Source organism: Falco cherrug, chromosome 7 (genome assembly GCF_023634085.1).
Source record: "Falco cherrug isolate bFalChe1 chromosome 7, bFalChe1.pri, whole genome shotgun sequence".
Classification (NCBI taxonomy): domain Eukaryota; kingdom Metazoa; phylum Chordata; class Aves; order Falconiformes; family Falconidae; genus Falco; species Falco cherrug.
In genome coordinates, this window is record NC_073703.1 from 27,451,202 (window position 1) to 27,470,677 (window position 19,476).

General features: G+C 51.3%; 1 protein-coding gene across 2 annotated transcripts in view; it reads left to right on the forward strand.

The window, feature by feature from the left end:
* The window catches only part of ATL1 (atlastin GTPase 1), a 32,232-nt gene extending 13,440 nt beyond the window's left edge, over window positions 1-18,792 (forward strand). The window contains exons 5-14 of one of the 2 annotated variants that reach the window (XM_055715667.1): window positions 360-410; window positions 2,624-2,680; window positions 6,767-6,859; window positions 7,776-7,914; window positions 10,127-10,254; window positions 10,931-10,987; window positions 11,772-11,843; window positions 12,856-13,287; window positions 15,536-15,550; window positions 17,981-18,792. In XM_055715667.1, coding sequence (XP_055571642.1) covers window positions 360-410; window positions 2,624-2,680; window positions 6,767-6,859; window positions 7,776-7,914; window positions 10,127-10,254; window positions 10,931-10,987; window positions 11,772-11,843; window positions 12,856-13,287; window positions 15,536-15,550; window positions 17,981-18,091 — 1,155 coding nt within the window. In that variant the 3' untranslated portion in view covers window positions 18,092-18,792. The remainder of the gene's footprint in view (window positions 1-359; window positions 411-2,623; window positions 2,681-6,766; window positions 6,860-7,775; window positions 7,915-10,126; window positions 10,255-10,930; window positions 10,988-11,771; window positions 11,844-12,855; window positions 13,288-15,535; window positions 15,551-17,980) is intronic. The other variant, XM_055715668.1, reaches the window with a different exon arrangement.
* Window positions 18,793-19,476: the final 684 nt, after the last annotated feature.

Here is a 19,476-nt window from a genome sequence, read left to right on the forward strand (position 1 = left end):
TGTTCACACTCCATTAACTCCCTAGCCTGTTAGGGCTTCCCTTCCAACCACCCAGCCTTTGCTCTCGGAGGACAGCGTGAACGGGATGGAAGTTGTCCCTTAGTACAGAGCTCAGCACATCATAAAAATGAGAAGAAGGAACATCATTTGGACCAAACAGGTTTCCAGGCTGGGGCAGGACAGCCCTGGTGCTCCCATGCTGGAGCATTTGGGGCCTGTCTTGTACCGGCACCGCGCACCACCTGGGACTTTGCCCGTGTCCCCATGGTAATGTTGTAGGCTATAACTGCACCAGCCCATGCACTGACCAGAAGGACAGGCCATTCTGAGTGCTCTGAAGTTTTTGTTTTTAAATGCAGGTTTATAACTTGTCCCAGAATGTGCAGGAGGATGATCTGCAGCACTTGCAGGTAAGACCCTTGTCGCTGGGGCTCCGCAGCACTGGGGTACCTGGGTTATGCTTTGCACTCGCAAGCTGTGTTGCTCTGGAAAGGCCCGTCTGCGTTTGGAGCCACAAAAGGGTTTTTCAGTTTCCCAGCTCTCATATTGATTCATGGGCATGGAGGAACAGTTGCTTGGGTTGAAACCTGTCTTGCCTGTGCTCTCGTAGCGTGGCTTCTTGGGGGCCTGCGTCCTTTGGCAGGGTGGTCAGTGGGCACTTGGCAGGAGGGACTGTTCCTGTCTCTGGGGCACGTGTCTTCCTCGAGGCTGATGGCCTGTGAAGCTGCAAAGGGTCCATGGCCATGCTTTGTGCTGCAGCAGATGGCTGAGGGGCTCTGAGAGGCTGAAAGAACCAAGACTTAAGTGACTGAGAGGGGATGATGGTCTTCAGCTGTGTACGGGGCTGCTGCCAAGTGGAAAGCAGTATTTTTTTGATATGTCCGCACTGCATGGAACCAGTTGCCATGGATGGTGCTGCAGTCAGAGAGGGTTGAGTTGACTTTCTAATGACAAGGTTAGAACAGTATCAAACGGACTGTGCAGGATGGGTGTAGAGTGCCCATCACAGGCCATCTCAGTGTGGAGCGTTCACAAGTCTGCCACAAACTGGATGTAGCTCACATGGCTTGTGTTCCTTCCACAGGATCATGCTTGGGTTCCTCAGGGAGCAGAGGCCCATCAGAGGCCAGGACTGACCCATGGGCCTGGAAACATGCAGTGACTTTTAGTAAGGGGCTAAAGTGACTGGTAATAGGGAGGGACCCAGGGTAATTAACCATGCATTGACTGTATTCCGGCTGCTGTGAGTGGCTGTCCACTGCTCCCTGAGTAGGGGCAGTAGAAGTGCTCATTTGACTTACGTGACGAGGAAGCTGATGGTAGAATCACAGAATCCCAGACTGGTGGGGGCTGGAAGGGACCTGTGGAGCTCACCCAGCCCACCCCCCTGCTCAAGCAGGGTCTCCCAGAGCAGGCTGCAGAGCCACGTCCAGGCGGGTGTGGATGTCTCCAGAGCAGGAGACCCCACCGCCTCTCTGGGCAGCCCGTCCCAGCGCTCCGGCACCCTCATGGTAAAGACGTTTCTCCTCACGTTCAGGTGGAACTCCCCGTGTTGCAGCATGTGCCCATTGCCCCTTGTCCTGTCGCTGGGCACCGCTGAAAAGAGCCTGGCCCCGTCCTCTTGGCACTCACCTTTAGAAGCTGCAGTGTTCATGCTGTAGGATGGGCTCTTTGGACTGTCAGAAGCCCAAAGAAATGAGATAGCCATTTACAAGTCTGGCTATTGACATTGGTACTGGCTCAATACAGGTGACCCCTAAGGGCAATTACAGCCCTGACTGCTGGAGACAAGCAGCTAATGGGATTTTTGTGGCACAGGTGTCCTGTCCATTTGGTGGTGCTACCTCTAGCTTTCTCTTCTGTTTAGGTGATTGATTGATTGCTTAGGTAGTTTTTTCCAGGAGCTTAAGAAAAAGGAAAGCAAAAGTCCAGCTTAGAAAAACCAGTTTTTGAAGACTTTATCATTTCAATCAGTAAATATTTTTAACAATAATGCCTTTTTAACATTGAACTTACCCATTGCAAATCTGATCCTTCAGTTTGGATTTTAAGCCATTATTGTTTAACAAGTTGACCCATTTTTAGGCATCTGTGAGATACATTATTGCACCTTCAATTAGAAATTAGAGTCCAGAGAGTCTGGAGAGCCTTCGAATCTTGCTGGTGGGCTGATCTTACAGTCTTTGCACAGTGGGGGTTTGCAGGGAAAAGTACTTACTTCTGAATTCATTTCCGCTTCTTCTTGGGCTGTTTAAAGAGAGCAGGGCTCCAGCAATCCCCTGCAGCACGTGAAGTTTCTGGTTGGTATGAAAGCAACAGCCAGCAGCTGATGTGAGCCATTTTTCACAGATTTGGCAGCCAAAAATTCCAGGCTGAGATCTTTCACGTGAGGGGTCAGCACGGTGATTGTCCCTAACAGCTCCATGTGCCTCTCAGATGTGAACCAAAAGCCCAGAGCCAGGCACACAGCCGGCCAATTTCTGTTCCAGCTCTGCAAATGGTGCTGTTAGTGCCGAGTCGACAGCGGTCCCGTGCTGCTGGTGCTTGCGTGGCCCGCAGCCGCCCGCCCAGCCGTGCAGACTGGCAAACTAACAGGCCTCTTGTTCTTTGCTTCAACTTCCAGCTCTTCACCGAGTATGGCCGGCTGGCCATGGAGGAGACATTCTTGAAACCTTTCCAGGTGAGTCTGAGGGTTCTGGCCAACACGTGTCCCCGCTGCTGGAGGTGGCTTGGCCCCGGGCCGGGTGGCTTCACCACGAGGTGTCACTGCAGTTTGCAAGACAGGAGGAGATGGTGATGCCTTGGGACTGGCTCAGCTGCACGAAGCAAAGGCTTTGTGCTTTCCTGCCCTCAGAGAGCCTTCCAAACACATCCAGCATCCCTCTTTCTTCTCTCTCTGAACCCTTGCCATCCTGAGAGCTCTGCCCTGTCCTGCTGGGCTTGGAGAGCAGTCAGGTTGTGCAGAAGGTTTGTCATGCTGTCTACCCGGGGACTCTCCCCAGCCTTTGCTCTGAGGGGTTTGAAGCTGCCTGCCCTAGGAATCCCTGCTCCTGGCAAAATGAAAGGATGAGGATTAGCTCAGAGGTTTTGTGAGTGACAGCAGAGCTGTGGGAAGGCTCAGTTTAAGTGGGGTCTTAATTTCAAGTAAGGGACATCTGTTCACCCTGCTGCTTCCCAACCTGTGAAAATCTGGCATTCAAAGAAGGGAGAGTGTCGGCCAGACTCCAGCTTGCTCTGGACACCAGAGCTGTGAGCACTTGCAGGGATGGGAGGATAGTTGGCTGTGACAGCCCTGTCCAGGAGGAGAGTGAATATAGGTGAAAAGAGATAAAGCAGAAGGGAGGGGGGCAGAAGGTATCCGTGGCATGGCTGTGGCAGCTCACAAAAGCTTCAGTCCTTTAACAGATGGAGTTGTGATTTTGTATGGCTTTGATTATGGCTGCACTGAATCCTGTGCACCTGGGAGGGCGGTTGAACAGGTTTGGAAGCTTTTAGAGGTCTGTGGGACCAGGTGTGAGGCAGGGAGCAGGGCCTAAGGGGATGAAGGGAGCAATGCTGTGAGTTACCCCCGCATCCTCACACTGCAGTGGGGCTGCAGGGCTCATTGCACGATGGGGATGGTAAACAGAAGGAAGATCCCGTCTGTGGGGCTCTGGCCTTCTTGTCGTTCCTTGTACAGGTCGTTCCTTTAACCTGATGCTCTCTGGTGGTCCCAATGGCTTGGTCCAACTTCCAGCTGTCATCCACATTAGGTTAGGTGGTAGATGGATGAGGATTTGTGAGCTTCTCAAAGTGGGAGATAGCAGAGAGAAAAACATGCTGTAAAAACACAAATAGTAATTGGGAATGGGTTACAGCTATTTTACTTTTACCTTCTAACGTGAAAAGAGAATTGCTGTCCTCACCACGTTCCTGGAAGTCCTAAGGGGTTTATAGGGTGTCTGTGGTCAAGAAGTGGGAATAAAAGGTTAAAAAATACAACAAATGGACAGTCTGAGATTTTGGGGAGTTTTGAGGGTATACTGGGTGCTGGCATGGACAGTTGACTCATAAATGATGTGAAAGCTACCAGTAAAAATATATGACTTGGAGTAGCAAGAGCTAGGAGAAAATTGTAACATGGTACAGAAAAAAGCCAGACATTAAATAAATATTCTTGTTCCTTATTTAGGAACTATCAGGATAACATAGCCAAGTATTTCAGTGAACGTGAAATCCTTTCTACTCCTTCAATAAAAAGGAGGCTGTAAGGGGAAACTTGTAAATATGCTTAAGTCATTAGGACTGGATAATAGGCTCAGATTTTACCAAAGACTGTAATTGCTGTCAAGTCACACGGTTTTGTGGATAGCAAGTCTTGTCGAACAATCCCATTATCAATTTTTAAAAGACCATGAGTTTGGTTGATAAAGGTAACTATCACCATGATACGTGGCTTTCTGTAAGCCTTATCTCCCTACAGTGCTGATTAAAGGCAAGTGAACAGCATACCAAGTCAGCATTGTCTCTTTTAATCCATTGTAAATGGATTAAAAACTCATTAACTGATAGACGATAGAGCACGCTGAACTAATTTTAATAAGGAATCATCATCTTTCAGAAGTGTTTCCTTGGGGCTTCCCCCAGGGTCTCTCTGATTCACTGTCATCTTCATTAATGATCTGGGGGGAAAAATATCAAACGGCTGTTGGTAACTGTTGCGGATGTGGTAACATTTGGTAGAGGGATCGATGGTGATGTGACCAGGTGAGCAACGGAGATCTCCTGGCCACATCGCAAAGTGGGCTGGTTTCCTGCAAAGCACGGTTTTAAAGGCAGCCGAGTATTTGGATTAGGAAGCAGGAGAAGGGTGATGGCAAATAAATTGCTTTTCCAGTGGGGAGGATGAGCCTGGTGCTTCTCTGTGTTTGTGGTTGAGGCTAGACAAAGTCAGACTAGCAACAGGGAGCATGCTGTTAATGAGGGGCCAATTTAATGGTTAGGGTAGCTTAATGAGAGATGCAGGGGCTTCTCTGGGAGCTGGAGGCTTTAAACCGAGACAGCTTTTTTTGCAGAAGTCTACAGCTTGAGTTTCTTGGGTGAGGTTCCAGGCCTGTAAGTCAAACAAGCTGAACCTCTTTTGTCCTTAAAATATACAAATCTGTAAAGGAAGCTTTGGAAAGCAGCTCCTATAGGAAAATGCTGCCAAGCAGGGAGTACAGCAAAAGCATCATTAGTGGGGCAGTTGCATTGATCCTGCTGGAAGGGAAGTAATACTTGGCAGTGGAAAATTAACATTTCCCTTTGGCTCCTTCCTCTCCGCGGTGTGTCCTCACACTTGTGCTGAAGTGGAACCGCCTGTGCTGCTCCATGAGCCCTGGCCAGATGCTGGTCCTGATCGTGATGCAAAGGCTCTGTGTAGTGCCTGGCAGTTTGCTGAGTGGGAGTGGCTAGGGCACAGTAAAATCAGGAACAATTTTGCTTAAGAAAAAAGAAAATAATTCCTGAGTCAAACAGTGCAAGACATGCATAGCGTGTTTGTGGAAAAGTCCTAAACATGGACATATCTCCTAAGCATCTCATGATCTTAGAAAGAACAGTGTGTCCTGAAACAGCTGCCTGGGTGCAGTCACTGTGGATTGTCAGGCAGTTAGAACAGTGGGTTGGCCATTTCTCTCTCTCCTTTTTTTTTTTTTTTTTTTTTAACCTTTTCTGATGTTTTATGGAAGAGAAATAAGGAAGGGAAATATTTTCCCTTCCTCCACTAAATCTTTGTTCTAAACATAGACAATTTCTGGGGATATTCCAATGAAATGGATTCTGCTCACTTGACCTGCTTATTCATGTGCATGAGAGGAACCCTGGCACCCCTGCCAGGCCCTCCTGGGCTTCGGCGTTCAGGGCTCCCCCCTCCAAGCCGTGTATTTGTTACGCAGGACACAGGTCCCTTGCACAGATGAGACACTGGAGACATGATTTCTTCTGAAAACTTTTTTTTTTTAAATGGATTAAAAGTTGACCATACTGGTATTTATTTATTTATTGCATAGGAACTTTGAATGCCTCAATAAAGATTACAAAAGCCAGTGATTTCTTATTCACCCTCGTTATCCTGCATCTGCTTCTCATTAAAAGTCTGTCTGGAAGGCTGCCCAGTGAAAAAGGCTGAAAAAATGAGCCTGTAAAATTCCCATAGGATGGAACTAAATGTGGCTGGAATTAGAGAGCTCGTTGCCTTTTGTCCTGGTTAGCAAAATTCTCTTTCTTGTTTTGCAGTTTAAATGATTGATGCTATTCTTCCAGCTAGGGGATCAGACTGCCGCCCAGCAAACCCATGCAGCCGTCGGGGGTTTGCTCCCCCCTTCCCTTTGTAGGACACAGCCACACGTGCGGCCAGTCTGCGTGGTCTGGGTGTCACTGTGGGCTGGCCCTGCACAGAGGGGTATTTCCACCCGTGGAGGTGTGAGACGCTGCTGGAGCTAGGCAGGGACTCGGGGCCGGGTCTCGTGGTGGCATGAAGGTGGGGGCGAGGGTGCTGGGGGGGTTCTGCCACCGCTGTGGACTCCAGTGTTTGCTGCAAGTGGTGGTGGCAGGGAGGGAGGCCCCAAAATCCCATGTGGACCCCCTTTTGATAACGTACGGCAGAATTAGGCATCTCCTGTAGCCACTCCTGGTCCTGTGTTAGCAGAGAACCACAGAGCAACAGAGAAAGATGAGTTTCTCTGAGCTGGCGCTGGAGCCGCTGGGGGCTGTATGGCACTGACCCCCATGTGTTTCTGTTTTCTAGTCCCTTATATTTCTTGTTCGTGACTGGAGCTTCCCTTACGAATTTTCCTACGGATCTGATGGTGGTGCAAGATTTTTGGAGAAGCGGCTGAAGGTGCGTTCTTTCTGATCTGGGTTCACTTAGTGAGCAGAGCTAGCCTGGGGGTACGCTTTGGGTGATGGAGACTGAGGAAGCAAATTGGCTTGTGACCCAGGGATGATACACTGCCATCACCTGCATGGATGGAGAGTGTGTGGAGCACGAGGGCGAGACCTTGATCTGGGGGATGACTGGTGCTGGAGGGTGTAATCCTGGGCAGGGAACAAGGAATGGGGTGCAGAGCACCCGCACCAGTGAGGGTTCAGCTGGGTGGCCGCAGCGCTGGCTGATAGGTTTGAACTGCAACGTGCTGGTTATGGGCACACTTAGCCAGTGCCTTAAAATCATGCAAGAGCCATTTTAGGAGCCTGAATTTCCTTGCCATGTTCAGTGGAGGGCTGAGACTGCCTGTGCTAGGCCTCTGCCCCAGCCCAGGCTCCCTGCGGGTCTCTTGCTGGGAGAGGTGTTAGAGATGGGAGTCAGCAGATTCCCAAGAGAGCCGGAACGATGTTTTAGTAAGAGGTGGTTGTACAGTAAAAATGATGGGCACGGGCTCCCCTGGCATTAATCAGGAAATGCATGGGTGATTTGGTCTAGAGAGGCCTAATTAAATGTGAGACAAAGAAGGCCCTAGTGGGAAATCCCACATGTTTTTGTATTCCAGTCATACATGGACATGCACATTTTCCGAATGATAATAACATGCCCCAGGGCACGTGGTCAGAGATGCGCTAGTTCCTTGGTCGCTGGAAGAGCCTTGTCTTTGTCCTCTATGCAGCGTATCCCTATGGAATGTCCTCCTGTGTTGTTTTTTCCCTCTGTAAGCAGCCAAAATGGAAAGTACCCCGTGCTTCTGCCAGCACCGTGGGCCCAGCATTACCAGTGTCCCTATCAGAAGGAAACTCCCTGATCCCAAACTGATCTCTCGCAGGTCTCAGGAAATCAGCATGAAGAGCTGCAGAACGTCAGAAAGCACATCCATTCCTGCTTCACCAAAATCTCCTGCTTCCTCTTGCCTCACCCGGGCCTGAAAGTTGCCACCAACCCGAATTTTGATGGAAAACTGAAAGGTATGAAGGCAAAGGTCTGGTTTTTAGGCTGATACCTTGGATGCCCTGGCAGACTGTTCCGCTGGTTCCTGAAACCTCTATTAAGTATTTTTCATGAAAATTCCAGGAGAGGAGTTGGATCCTCTTCTCAGTGATGTACACGCGCTCAGCTTCTTCTTCCGAGTCCAGCAGACAGAAGTGGAGGCAGAAAAGGTGTGGGAGGCTGAAAATGTCAAGGAGCCCCTGGCAGTAAGCCCTGTGAGGACAGATGGCTGCCAGGCAAATGGGGAAGGGCAGGGCTGGGCCAGCGAGGTGTGTGTGGACGTGGTGTTGAGCCCCCAGTTAACTCCCGTGCCTCACCTGCAATTCGGCACAGATGCAGTGGTGTGGGCTGGTTGCTGCAAGGCAGGCTGGTGCTTGGGGAGGGTGGAAGGCCGGTCCTGCTTGCTATCAAGAGAATGTTACTTCACTTTGAAAAGCTTTCCAAGGAATATTTAATCTTCCTGATTTATCTGATCAGTGGTTTCCCTACAGGGCAGGCTTAGTTCAACAGGTTAAAAAAAAGAGGGGAAGGAAAAAAAGCTGTGGTAAGATTCTCCACTCTGAAAGAGCCACGTGCTGTGGATTTTTTTAGTTGTTTGTTGGGAACCACCTGCTTACCAGCATCACTGCTTACAGGCAGCTTGTGATCTTAGCAGTAGAGACAGCGGCCCATTAGTCACTTAAATTAGCAGCAGAAGGATGTTTTTCTCTGGTTTTATCTGCCTAGTGATCAGACTTGTTCTTCTGGCAAACTCGGTGCCAACTAGCAAGCAGGATGGCAAGGCAGCAGGGCTGGGTGTCACAGCACTCTCCAAACTAGCCGGCTGCAGCAAGGCCTTGTACTACCACATACCAACATACTCTTCATGCCAGTCCCTCTGCTGCCTTCTCTAGTCTCTCCTCATCCAGGGCACGCATTCTCTCTGCTTCTTCCTCCTCTCTCTTCCTCAGCTGCTCTCTCTTCTTTGGCTGCCCAACCTCTTAACAGAACCAGCCACAGCTGCACCTTATCTACATCATCCAACCCTCCGCCACTGAAGCCAGCCCACAGCTGTATGTTATCAATGGTAATTAACCTGCCTTCATTCCTCTACAGGCAGGCATGCTTATGGAAACTGAGCTGATCTCTCTTAGCTCCCCCCTTAATTTCAGGTGCTGAGTAGTATTGAATGAGTAGTGTGTGCAGAACTGGCACAGGAGTTGTCAGCTGTGTCTTGATGCCGTTTTCCTGTTCCCTCAGAGCCGTAACCAGCTTTTTGTGATCTGTTGGAGCAGATGTGGGGAAGTGTCCCCTCTCTCCTTACCTTCCAAATGCCTGGATGTTGCATTGTTTTTTCTGTCTTCAGTCTGTACGGTTTAATTTAAATGGCAATAAATGAATGTCAGGCACTATGAAGCCCTGAGAATGACTGTTAGGAGATGAGTCTGCCTCTGTTGAAGTGACACAAGCACCTCATGGACCCCTCAAACAGCACCCTGTGCCAGCCCTGAGCTTTGGCAAAGGGGACAGGTTGGTAGGAGCAGAGATTGTGCCTGTTCCTGGTACCTGCACCAAGGAGCATTTAATGGTGCAATACAAATGCACAGTCACTCGCAGGATTACTTAGCATACCTGTGCCAAGTGCCTAATCGTTTGCAAAAGCTTTAAAATGCTTTGCAATGAGAATTTCACTTATGGGTTTATAGAGGACCAAGAACTTGGCATAGAAAACCTTACCTGCTCAGGAGGTGGCAGGGATGGGAGCCAGAAAGCCTGAGCCCTGGCAGAGGATTTCCGCTACGGGTGCCATGGAGCAGAACAAAGGGAAGGCACGGCATGGGTCCATGCCCTGTACACTAAAGGTCATGATTTGCAAAGAGTGTGTCTAGGCAAGAAGCAGCTGCTCTCTGGCTGTCAGTGTTGCATGCACATTACCAGCATCATCAGCGAAAGCAGGTTCTTTTACCTATGCAGTCACATTTGTGTTTGCACATATATTTTTGAGACCATGAAGCTGGTTTGTGGATGTATGCACAGCTGTATATTCTGTCTGTGAGTTCAGTAACAAGTTAACTGGGGCCATGATCATTTCTGAGTACTGGCATCACTACGATATAGTGTCTGAGTCTCTGGCTTGACTCTCCTGCTCTCGTTTCACGTTCGCCAGTCTGCCTTCGGGCTGGTGCTGATGGCATTGGGTTTTGTTTCCAGAAATAGACGATGAGTTCATCAAGAACTTGAAGATTTTGATACCTTGGCTTCTTAGTCCTGAGAGCCTGGATGTTAAGGAGATCAATGGAAACCATATCACCTGTCGAGGCCTTGTGGAGTATTTTAAGGTATTGGCTTATGTAAGAGAAAGTGGGCTTATTCATCTGTGGCGTGCTTGCACTTTTGCTGTGATTAAAGGGTAAAGCAGCAGCAGGCAAGCCAGCGCTTGATGGCCAGAGGAAATGTTCTTGGTCCAGCTAATAGTCCTGACTGTCATTGCTGCAGAAAGCAAACACCTCCCGGTCGCATATTTGCCCACGCTGTATGGCCACCGGGTGGGCAGGGCTGTTTCCCTCCCCAGGAGAACTGAGGACCAGAGGGAAGGAGGCTGACGGCTGTGTTCCTGTTGCCTTTGGAAAAAGCTTAGTTTTGTTGTCATGACTACTGGGACATTTTAATGCAAGACATTATTGAGTAACTCTCACCACCTACTCTCCAGAGCTACCTGACTCTGGCTCCTTCTCCTTCAGTAAAGGATGGAGGTAGGTGCAAATCCAGCGGTAGAGATAGTGTGAGACTTGAGTGGCTGACTCAGGCCACCCAAGGAGTGGACCGCAAGCCATCTTAGGTAGCATTTTCTGACAGAGCATCCCCTGCCAAAGCCATCTTGTGCCAGGAACGTCCTCCTCTTCCGTGCTCTTAACATCCTGTTAAAGCTGTGACTGGAGCTGGGTGGGGGTGTTTGTGTGTCACTTGTGTGTGCCGCATTCAGTGTGATTTCATTGTCCGTGTGCTGTTTTGCAGGCATACATAAAGATCTACCAAGGGGAAGAATTGCCACACCCAAAGTCGATGCTGCAGGTATGCGAGTGTGAGGTGTGACCTGGTGGGCATTCACGCGCTATAATTGCCATTAATTTCCAGTTAATGGTCAGCGGTGGCCAGCTAGTGCAGTGTATTGGGTCTACTGTGATTTTGTTTCAAATGCCTTAAGTTTAACAACCCAAGAAATGGCTCTTTTGGAAAGTATTTGACAGTCACGAGTCTGGTATAGCTTAGCAATTGTGGCAGCACGGCTTGTGGACTGTGGTGACTCTCTCTGCACACAGTGTCAGCTGGCTTAGCTGAAATGATTCCCCCACAGGTAAATAGCATCATCATTGGCTGCGGTGGGGCCGCACACGAAGGTGACATGGCCCTGCACGTGGGCAGTGGCTGCTGGGCTGCAGCTCCGCTCTCTGAGCCAGACAGCTTTGCGGGAGGTTGCAGCTGTAGCTGTTTACATATGACTGAGCCTTTTATCTGTTTTTTTGCTGTTTCCCACAGCTTAAGCCAAAGTTTTTGTTGCTCTGGCTTGGAGGGTAGGAATCCTTTCTCCATGCGGGCTTTTTCCTGGAGGGACTGAGAACTCTGGATGTGTCAGTATGGGATGATCTTATTTGGCATTGGCCAGAGGCTGGGGAGAGTACACTTGGCTAAGACAAGGGAGCTGTTTAATTCTGTACGTGTGCAGCGGGGTACCATGCACATGTCCTGGCCCCGTGCACATGTGGACCACGGGTACCCAGTGGCCATTACTCTTTACAGTTACACTAACCTTACCTTTCTGCAGCTGAACTTTGTACCCCTTTTGCCCTTCCTGCAGGCCACAGCAGAAGCCAACAATTTAGCAGCAGTTGCCACTGCCAAAGACACCTACAGCAGAAGAATGGAAGAGGTAGGTGGCTCTGAGCATGTAGTTTCACCGCGCTCATATCACCTGGTTCCCCTGTCCTCATGGGGAAACCTCCCTGCCTGCATTCTTGGTCGAGAGTGTCCTGCATGGACTTGTCCAGGACCGGTTACAGTGCAGTCAGGGTCCCAAAGGGGGTCTCTCCTATGTGCGTGGTGGAGAAGGGGCTTTCTCACAGGCTGGAGGAGAGCAATGCCGGTCAGGGTATCATGGCAGGACAGGGGATGGTCACTGTTTCATCCCATGGCAGCTTTTTGCAGACCACATGGCCTCTGCTGAATTTGCATCCTCTTCCCAGTGTTCCCCAGTGTGGGTAGGTGCAACCCAAAAATGTGATGTAGCGGGGTGGCAGTGCTGTGTGACCATGCAGCCCATGCTATGGCTGGTCCTAATTAGGGAATAGAGTCATTATAACTGGCTTTTCACCTGTGCCCTTCCATGTCAGCCCATCTCTCAGCTCTGGTGAGGGGATGGTTGTGATGTTTAAGGTGAAGGTCAGACGCCAGCCTGCCTCCAGCCACTTCCAGGCCCCCGCTCTGTTCATCAGTATTGGAGATTGCTGCCTGGTGGCAGGAAAAAGGGACAGAGCTGCATGGCCAAACTGCCTGTGGACTGCCCTGCACCTTAAAACGAATGTGTCCATACTCTGAAGCAGAAGGAAAATGCCGTGGAGCCTCCAGCACTAGAAAATGCCGGGGTTCAGGGTCCTGCAGGTCGGTGCAGCGCAGCCAACAATGTTGCCTGAGGTGCTGGCTTGGGCTGTGAGCGAACTCAGTAGAGGAGCTGTGGGATGCAGCTTCCCTGTGCAGACACCAGTTTTAATCTGCACCTTGCAGAGCTATCCCTGATGAGCAGCACAGCTGTGGGGGTCTTCCTGCAGGATCCAGTGGTCTGTGCTAAATGGGAGCCTGTAGAGCCCTGATTCCAGTGGTTAGCACAGCACAGGAGCTGTGGGTGCTGAGGTTTCTGGAGTGATCGGACTGTGTTTCCCACACAGGTCTGTGGTGGGGACAAGCCCTTCCTTGCGCCTAGTGACCTCCAGACCAAGCATGTGGAGCTGAAGGAAGAGGCTGTGAAGCTGTTTCGTGGGGTGAAGAAGATGGGTGGGGAGGAATTCAGCCGTCGCTACCTCCAGCAGCTGGAGAACGAGATAGATGAGCTCTACATCCAGTACATCAAGCACAACGACAGCAAGAACATCTTCCACGCCGCCCGCACCCCCGCCACGCTCTTTGTGGTCATCTTCATCACTTACGTGATAGCTGGAGTGACCGGCTTCATTGGCTTGGACATCATAGCCAGTCTGTGCAACATGATCATGGGCTTGACACTTATCACACTGTGTACCTGGGCATATATCAGATACTCTGGGGAGTACAGAGAACTGGGCGCAGTAATAGACCAAGTGGCCGCAGCGTTATGGGACCAGGTAGGATAAAGAGCTTTTGATTTAAAACAAACAAACAAACAAACAAACAAACTTCTACCAAGTTCTTAAGTGTTGAGTTTCCTGGGGCTTTTCCTCCCCTTTGAGATGGCTTTTGCATGTAGGGTTGTTAGATGCTCTGGCTGGACCTGCCTGGGCAGATCCAGCTGTGTGAGCTGGTTGTGCTGTGATCGGGGGGGAGGAGATGACCTGTGCCCCGTCTTCTTCAGACAGCGGGACGATGAGTTTTAATCCATTCCTTAGACCTTCTAGGTGGGGAAAGCAGAGATAGAGGAAATGGTTTCAGGTCAGTCTGTGGAGTTGATTGTAAGGGGGAGATGTCTCAGGGACTGGAGGTGATGGGCTGGGGGGTAGTGCCCGGTGGCTGTAGCATAGGTAGGCAGTGCAAGGAGCGTCAGAGCAGGAGTGAACAGCGAGGCTGGAGCTGCGTCCCAGGCCACCCCTTCCCCTGCTTGAGCCTGAGCCTCTGAATCCTGCCCAAAGTGAAAAGACAAGCCGTGTAGATCCCGGCTGTGGATGAGAAGACTCACAGCAAGCTCTTTTGTTCTGCCTTTTTTTTTCTTCTTGTCTTACCCATCACCAAATGCCAGCCTGTGGAGCCTCGGCCCTTGCGGGAACGGGGCAGCTTTGCCAAGGGTCCCTAGGGGAAGGCTGTCACAGACCTGGGGCTGCGCCTTTTGGGTGTGTGTGTCTGTATGTCAAAAAGGAAGGCCTGGATCTCCGCCCTGGTGCGGGGCAGGGGTCTGGCTCTCCCCCCTCTGCGGGAGGCTGAGCCCAGGTCTCGGCTCTGCCCGCTTTGGCACTGGGCTCCGCTTTCCCATTACAGCCACAGCTGTGCTGGCTCGGTGGGTCTCACCCGCTCTTTTTCGATTCCTTTTTTTCCCCAAACAACATGTGAAGCTCGTGGCTGGGCCCCCGTGTCAAGCAGGAACACTTCTGAAACCTTGAAGATGGTCACTGTGAAAAATCCCCCAGCTGCGTGGCTCTGCCCGCTTTCTGGATGGCGCCGCTGCAGCGCCGGCCCCGGGCAGGGTTATCTCGCAGCCCACCGCCGCAGTATTTTTAACGCTGGGTCTTTCCTGTTTCCCCTTGTGCAGCAGCCCTTTCCCCCCCTGATTGCAGGGGTGCCGGGGGGAGCCCAGACCCTGCGGGTCACCCCAGGCGGGGGAGCAGTCCTGCGGTGGCCTCCTGCTCTTCCCGTGGCACAGCCGGGCGAGCTCATTCTTTGCTTGGCCCTCAGAAGCCACCAGCTGCAGTCGTGAGTTTTATTTCTGTAGTGCTCCAAGGCAGAAAAGGCCGTTCTTAACAGCTTTACCTGCTCCTTCCCTGCCTGTTATCCACAGCGAGGTTTGGATTGAGAGTGAGCACATTCCCTTGGTTCCCGTTGCTGCACAGAGAGCTGCAGCTGGAGCTAAACATGCAGCTTTGGGAGGAAAAAATGGAAGTGTTTATTATTCAATTCCTTCATTCCTGAGCTGGGTAGTGGTGTTGCTCAGCTGAGCTGCCTTTAAAATAAGTTGGATGGGGAGGCAGCTCGTTGCCTGTATCCCAGGCGGGTTCATCCTGGCTGCCCTGACCTCCGCGGCCTGAGCATCTGCAGTAACCCCCCGCGGGCGCGCAGTGCCCCTGCGGCGGCTCTTTGCTCGGGGACCTTCCTGGTGTGTTCAAGCTCAGCATTTGCAGGAGTTAGTGGGGGGTTTAAGCAAGAACAAGACCCAGCCAGCAGGGAGCCAGAGATGCTGCCTGCTTGCAACTTGCCCAGCTGGGGAAAAATAAAGAGGTTAAAGTGCCTGCAGCTGCTCCCTGGCACCCTGCTGGTCCGCGTGGGCTGTGTGGCACAGCTTTCCAACCGGAGGGAAAGTTCTTCCGAGGAGCTGTGCAGGCAGGCGGTACCGGCCCTGCTGCGGGCACCGGGGCCCGTTGCGATACACAGGGCTGGTGGCCAAGTGGCCCGGGTGGGTTCATAGCCTTCGTGGCTCTGTCCCATGCGAGTGCTCAGGGTCCTGTGGTGGCGGGACCGGCTGCAGGAGGGATGGATGGAGATGTGAGGGGTCCTGCAAGAGGGGCAGCCTGTGCGGGGCGAATCCCCCTGGGAATACCCGGCCATGGTTGCACCAGCAAGTGGCTGTGGCCAGAGGCGTGAGCCCCGTGCGCTCCCGTGGATGTGCATGATACACAGAGATGCTTTTCTTTCTTTTTCTGTCTCCCCCTTCCCAATGCCTCTCCCCAGGGAAGCACGAATGAGGTAAGTGGCTCTTGTTCTCTGCATGCAACACCACTCAGCTCCCATGGGCCGGAGGCTGCCAGGGAAAGGCGTCTTGGACCCAGATGCACGTTTTAGCTGCATCGCTGCCTTTGGGCTCATGGAGGATGGGGGCTGCAAGGGCCCCGGGCAGCGGCCGGCATCCTGGCCCTCCACCTAGGCACTTGCTGGCACCTGGGCTCTGGTTGCTCCCTGTGATCCAGATGCCTGGGGAAGGTCGTTGAATGTGGGGCCTGTGCTCCAGGCAGTGCTGGAAGCCAAGTGGGGGAGAGATTTGGGTGGGGAGGATGTTTGTTATGATGGGAATTTTCATCTTTCTCCCATCAGTTCTGTTTGGGGATTTTTCCTGTTGTGCTGAGAGGTCAAACCAAAACACCGGTTGGTTTTGTAGCACCAGCTGTGTGGGCATCACACTGCCCCAGCAGCCAAGGAGGCCCCATACTTGGTCAGGCCTCTCTGTGCAGCTGGAAGTGCCGCATACTGTATTTTAGGCAAAACCACTCCATCCCGGCTTGAGTAAGCTGAACGCAGAGCCTGGGAGGCATGGTTTATCTCCGCAGCCTCCTGCTGGGGCAGCATGCTGAGCCCCTCTCGCCCTGCATGGCAGGGGAACTGGGGTCAGCAGCCCGTGTGTGCCAGGCTCCGGTGGCTCCGCTTGCCCGGCACCGCAGGGGCACAGCGCTGAACTGCTTGCCAGGCCTGCGCCGAGGCCACCTGGAACCTTGTTTAGGCAAAGCCTCATCAGCATCTAATTAAAACAAAAAAGGCATCCTTACTAGTCTGTATTAGTGTGCATGCATGTTAATCCAGTAGGTGTGTGACGGAAGACAGCTTTGTCTTTTCTCGTGTCACCGAAGCCTGACATCTGTCAGTGTCAGCGCACCTTTCACCCGCTGTTATGTGGGGAGTTCCTCAAAAGAAAGTCAGGGCGGCTCTCACAGGTCGGAAGGCCATTTGAAAAAAAAAGGTGTTGAAAATCAACCCATTTTCCCCCCAGCAGCCAGCCCAGTCCGGCTGTTTTGGCACTAATGCTGAGCAGCTAAGAGCGTTCCTACCTCTGGGTCCCTGGGCTTGGCTGTGGCTTGCACAGCAGCAGGAGGCAGGACCTGGTCTTTGCTATTAATGAGCTTTTGAACAGATCCCGTCAGGTAAAAGTCAACTCCGTGAGACCAGTTTTGCAAGAAAAAAAAGCCTAAAATAGCGCTAAGTGCTGCAAGGTCACTCACTTCTGGAGCGTTTGAAGGTGTATTTTCGAGGAGGAAACCCACAGCAGCTCCATGAAGTGTCCTCCACCAGCCCACTACATTCCCGATCCCAAAACACTTGGCATGCCAAGCCCCACATCCCTTTCCTACAGCCCATTTGGGATGTGGGCAGCATCGCTTGAAACACCCCGGAGCCTCAACAGCCCCCTCTCCCTCACTGTGGCTTCGGCCTCTCCAGCTTCGCTCATCTTCCCCGAGCACCAGAGGAACGCATCGCCCCGTGACTGTTCCCATCCTGAGCTAATCCCGACTCGGCAGCAGTCCTGAGGTCCCCAGCAGGAGCTGGTGCGGTTTTAGTTTATTTTTGTCATTTTTTCATATTTTTTTCCCCAATGACAAACGCATTTGCTATGGAAACAGAGCTGTGACAGCTGTTCACACCGCAGCCTCTGCAGCCAGCCCCATAGCTCAGCATCTCCTGCGCCCGTTGCACTGGGTGGGAAGCCCAGCGTGGGGGGGACATGGGGTGTTACATGCCAGCCTCCAGCCCTTGCGATCACTTGTCTCAGCCCCGTGGTTGCTGGCGTTGGCTCCACGCAGCCCCACGGCCACACCAGCTCAGCCCACGCACTGGTACCAGTACCGATACTGGTACAGCGATGTGCTGCAGGAACACATGGTTGTTAGGCTGTGGTGCTGTTTGTGCAGGGCCAGCTCTTCTGTCAGAGGGGGAAATACACCCGGGTACAGAGAGGAAAATCGTAAAATTAGAAGGAAAAAATAATAATCTGCATTTATCTGGATGATAAATCAAAATGATCCTGACAAACTGGGGTCCCATTACATAGCAGAGCCTGCCATATGACGTGCTGGCTATCTGCCTGGTGGTGTAAAACAAACTGCTGAGGACGCAGAAATTCAAACTCATGCGTGAAACCCATAGGCAAACCCCCTCCCCCCACCCCCTCCCCGCCCCCGTAAGTTAATGCAACTCGAGGGGCTCCTCCCATAGCCAAGCCATTTAAAAATTAGCAGAAGTGGTGCTCTTCAGTCTTACCCCTGTGGGACACTTGCCACAACCAAGCGCTGGCACAGAACAACCCGCCGCTGCAGCAGGACGGCGAAAGCACAGCCCGTATGCGTGACATGCAGCGGGGCTGGGGACATGACCATCTTCTTTTTTTTTTTTTTTTTTATTCCCCCCCAGGCTTTGTACAAACTGTACAGCGCAGCAGCGACTCACAGACATTTGTACCATCACGCCTTCCCTGCACAGAAAGCGGAGCCCGCCGAGGGTGCGGAGAGGAAGAAGGTGTAAGCCGGGCGCGTTCCCGTCAGTGCATGAACAAGGTGTGGATGTCTCATCCTCAACCCTCTCATCCTCGTACCCATCACAAGCTCCTGCTGCAGACAGGGAGAGTGGAGAACGTGTCATGTGTAAGGTGGTTCGGTGTGTTCGTTCGACAGCGCGGTGTTTGACGGGAAGATGTCAGCATGTTTTTCATTTTGTTAATATGTACATATTGGTACTGCCGCAACGACAAAGTGCTTTTAATTTGTAATAGCCAGCATAATTCCCAGCTAATTTATGAAGCCTTATTTTCCCCTTCTTAATTAGTTATGAAGTCACTGAAGGACTCATAATTTACATGATACTGCAGCTAAAAATCTCCCAGACCTTAGCTTACTCAAAAGCCGACTTATTTTCAGATACTTGAACACATTATAACATGTAACTGAATTTTTTCTTCAGCTATTCATTACATAAACGTAATTAAAAATGTAATAACTTGCTTTATCAGAAACTGTAAGGGCACTTCTGCTATGGTATGTTAAGGATCTTGTAGGAAAGCCTACTTTTCTGTTTGTAACCGCTGCACAAAGTATCACTTTGTATTTGTATTGGAGGAAGTTTCACTGTATTTCTGTATATATATTCATTATAGCGTATAGAAAGTGTGTTCAACAGTTCTATTCTTTTATCGTCAGATCTATTAAAGTTTGCTTTCAGTTCCTAAGGAGGTGGCTGCACAGGAACAGTTATTGACTAACGAGGCAAGAGCTTCTCGTTTTTTTGGGGTTTTTTTACCTTTGTGGTTAATTCTGGGCCTTCAGAATTGGTGTTTTCAGGGTAAGCTGGTATTTTGACAATACTCTGGCCTGTCCCCTGCCTGGCTGCACCCCTGGTGCTTCTGTCACTGACAAGGTAAGGCCAGGCTTAGTAAGTCATCCGCAAAATAAAGTCTCTTTTAAACTCTACTTTTAACAGCAGAGAGAAAGCTGTTCAAGCGAAGCAAGGCTGAAGGGCGCTCGCCCGGGCCCTACGACCCCTCAGCTCACCCATGTGAAGAACGGGCCTGTGGCACGGCCTGGATGGTGACACTCGGGCTCAGCCATAGCTGCTTCAGGCATTCAGGCGGTGGCGCTGGGCTCAGTGCAGCGCGGTTCGGGTTTTACAGAGGCTGCTGCCACGGCAGCGGCTGTGTTCCACCTGGGCAGGGTGGATCAGCAGGACCAGAGCGCGGCTCTGCTCCGGCACCGAGCAGCTGAGAGCATCTGAACCACGTGGGTGTTCAGAGAACGCAGCTACCGAGTGTCACCATCCCTGCTTGGATCTTTTTACTGGTTACAAGAACATTTGATTTGATGTTCTACAAGGCAAAAAAAAAAAAAAAAAAAAAAAAAAAAATCAGTCAGATGACC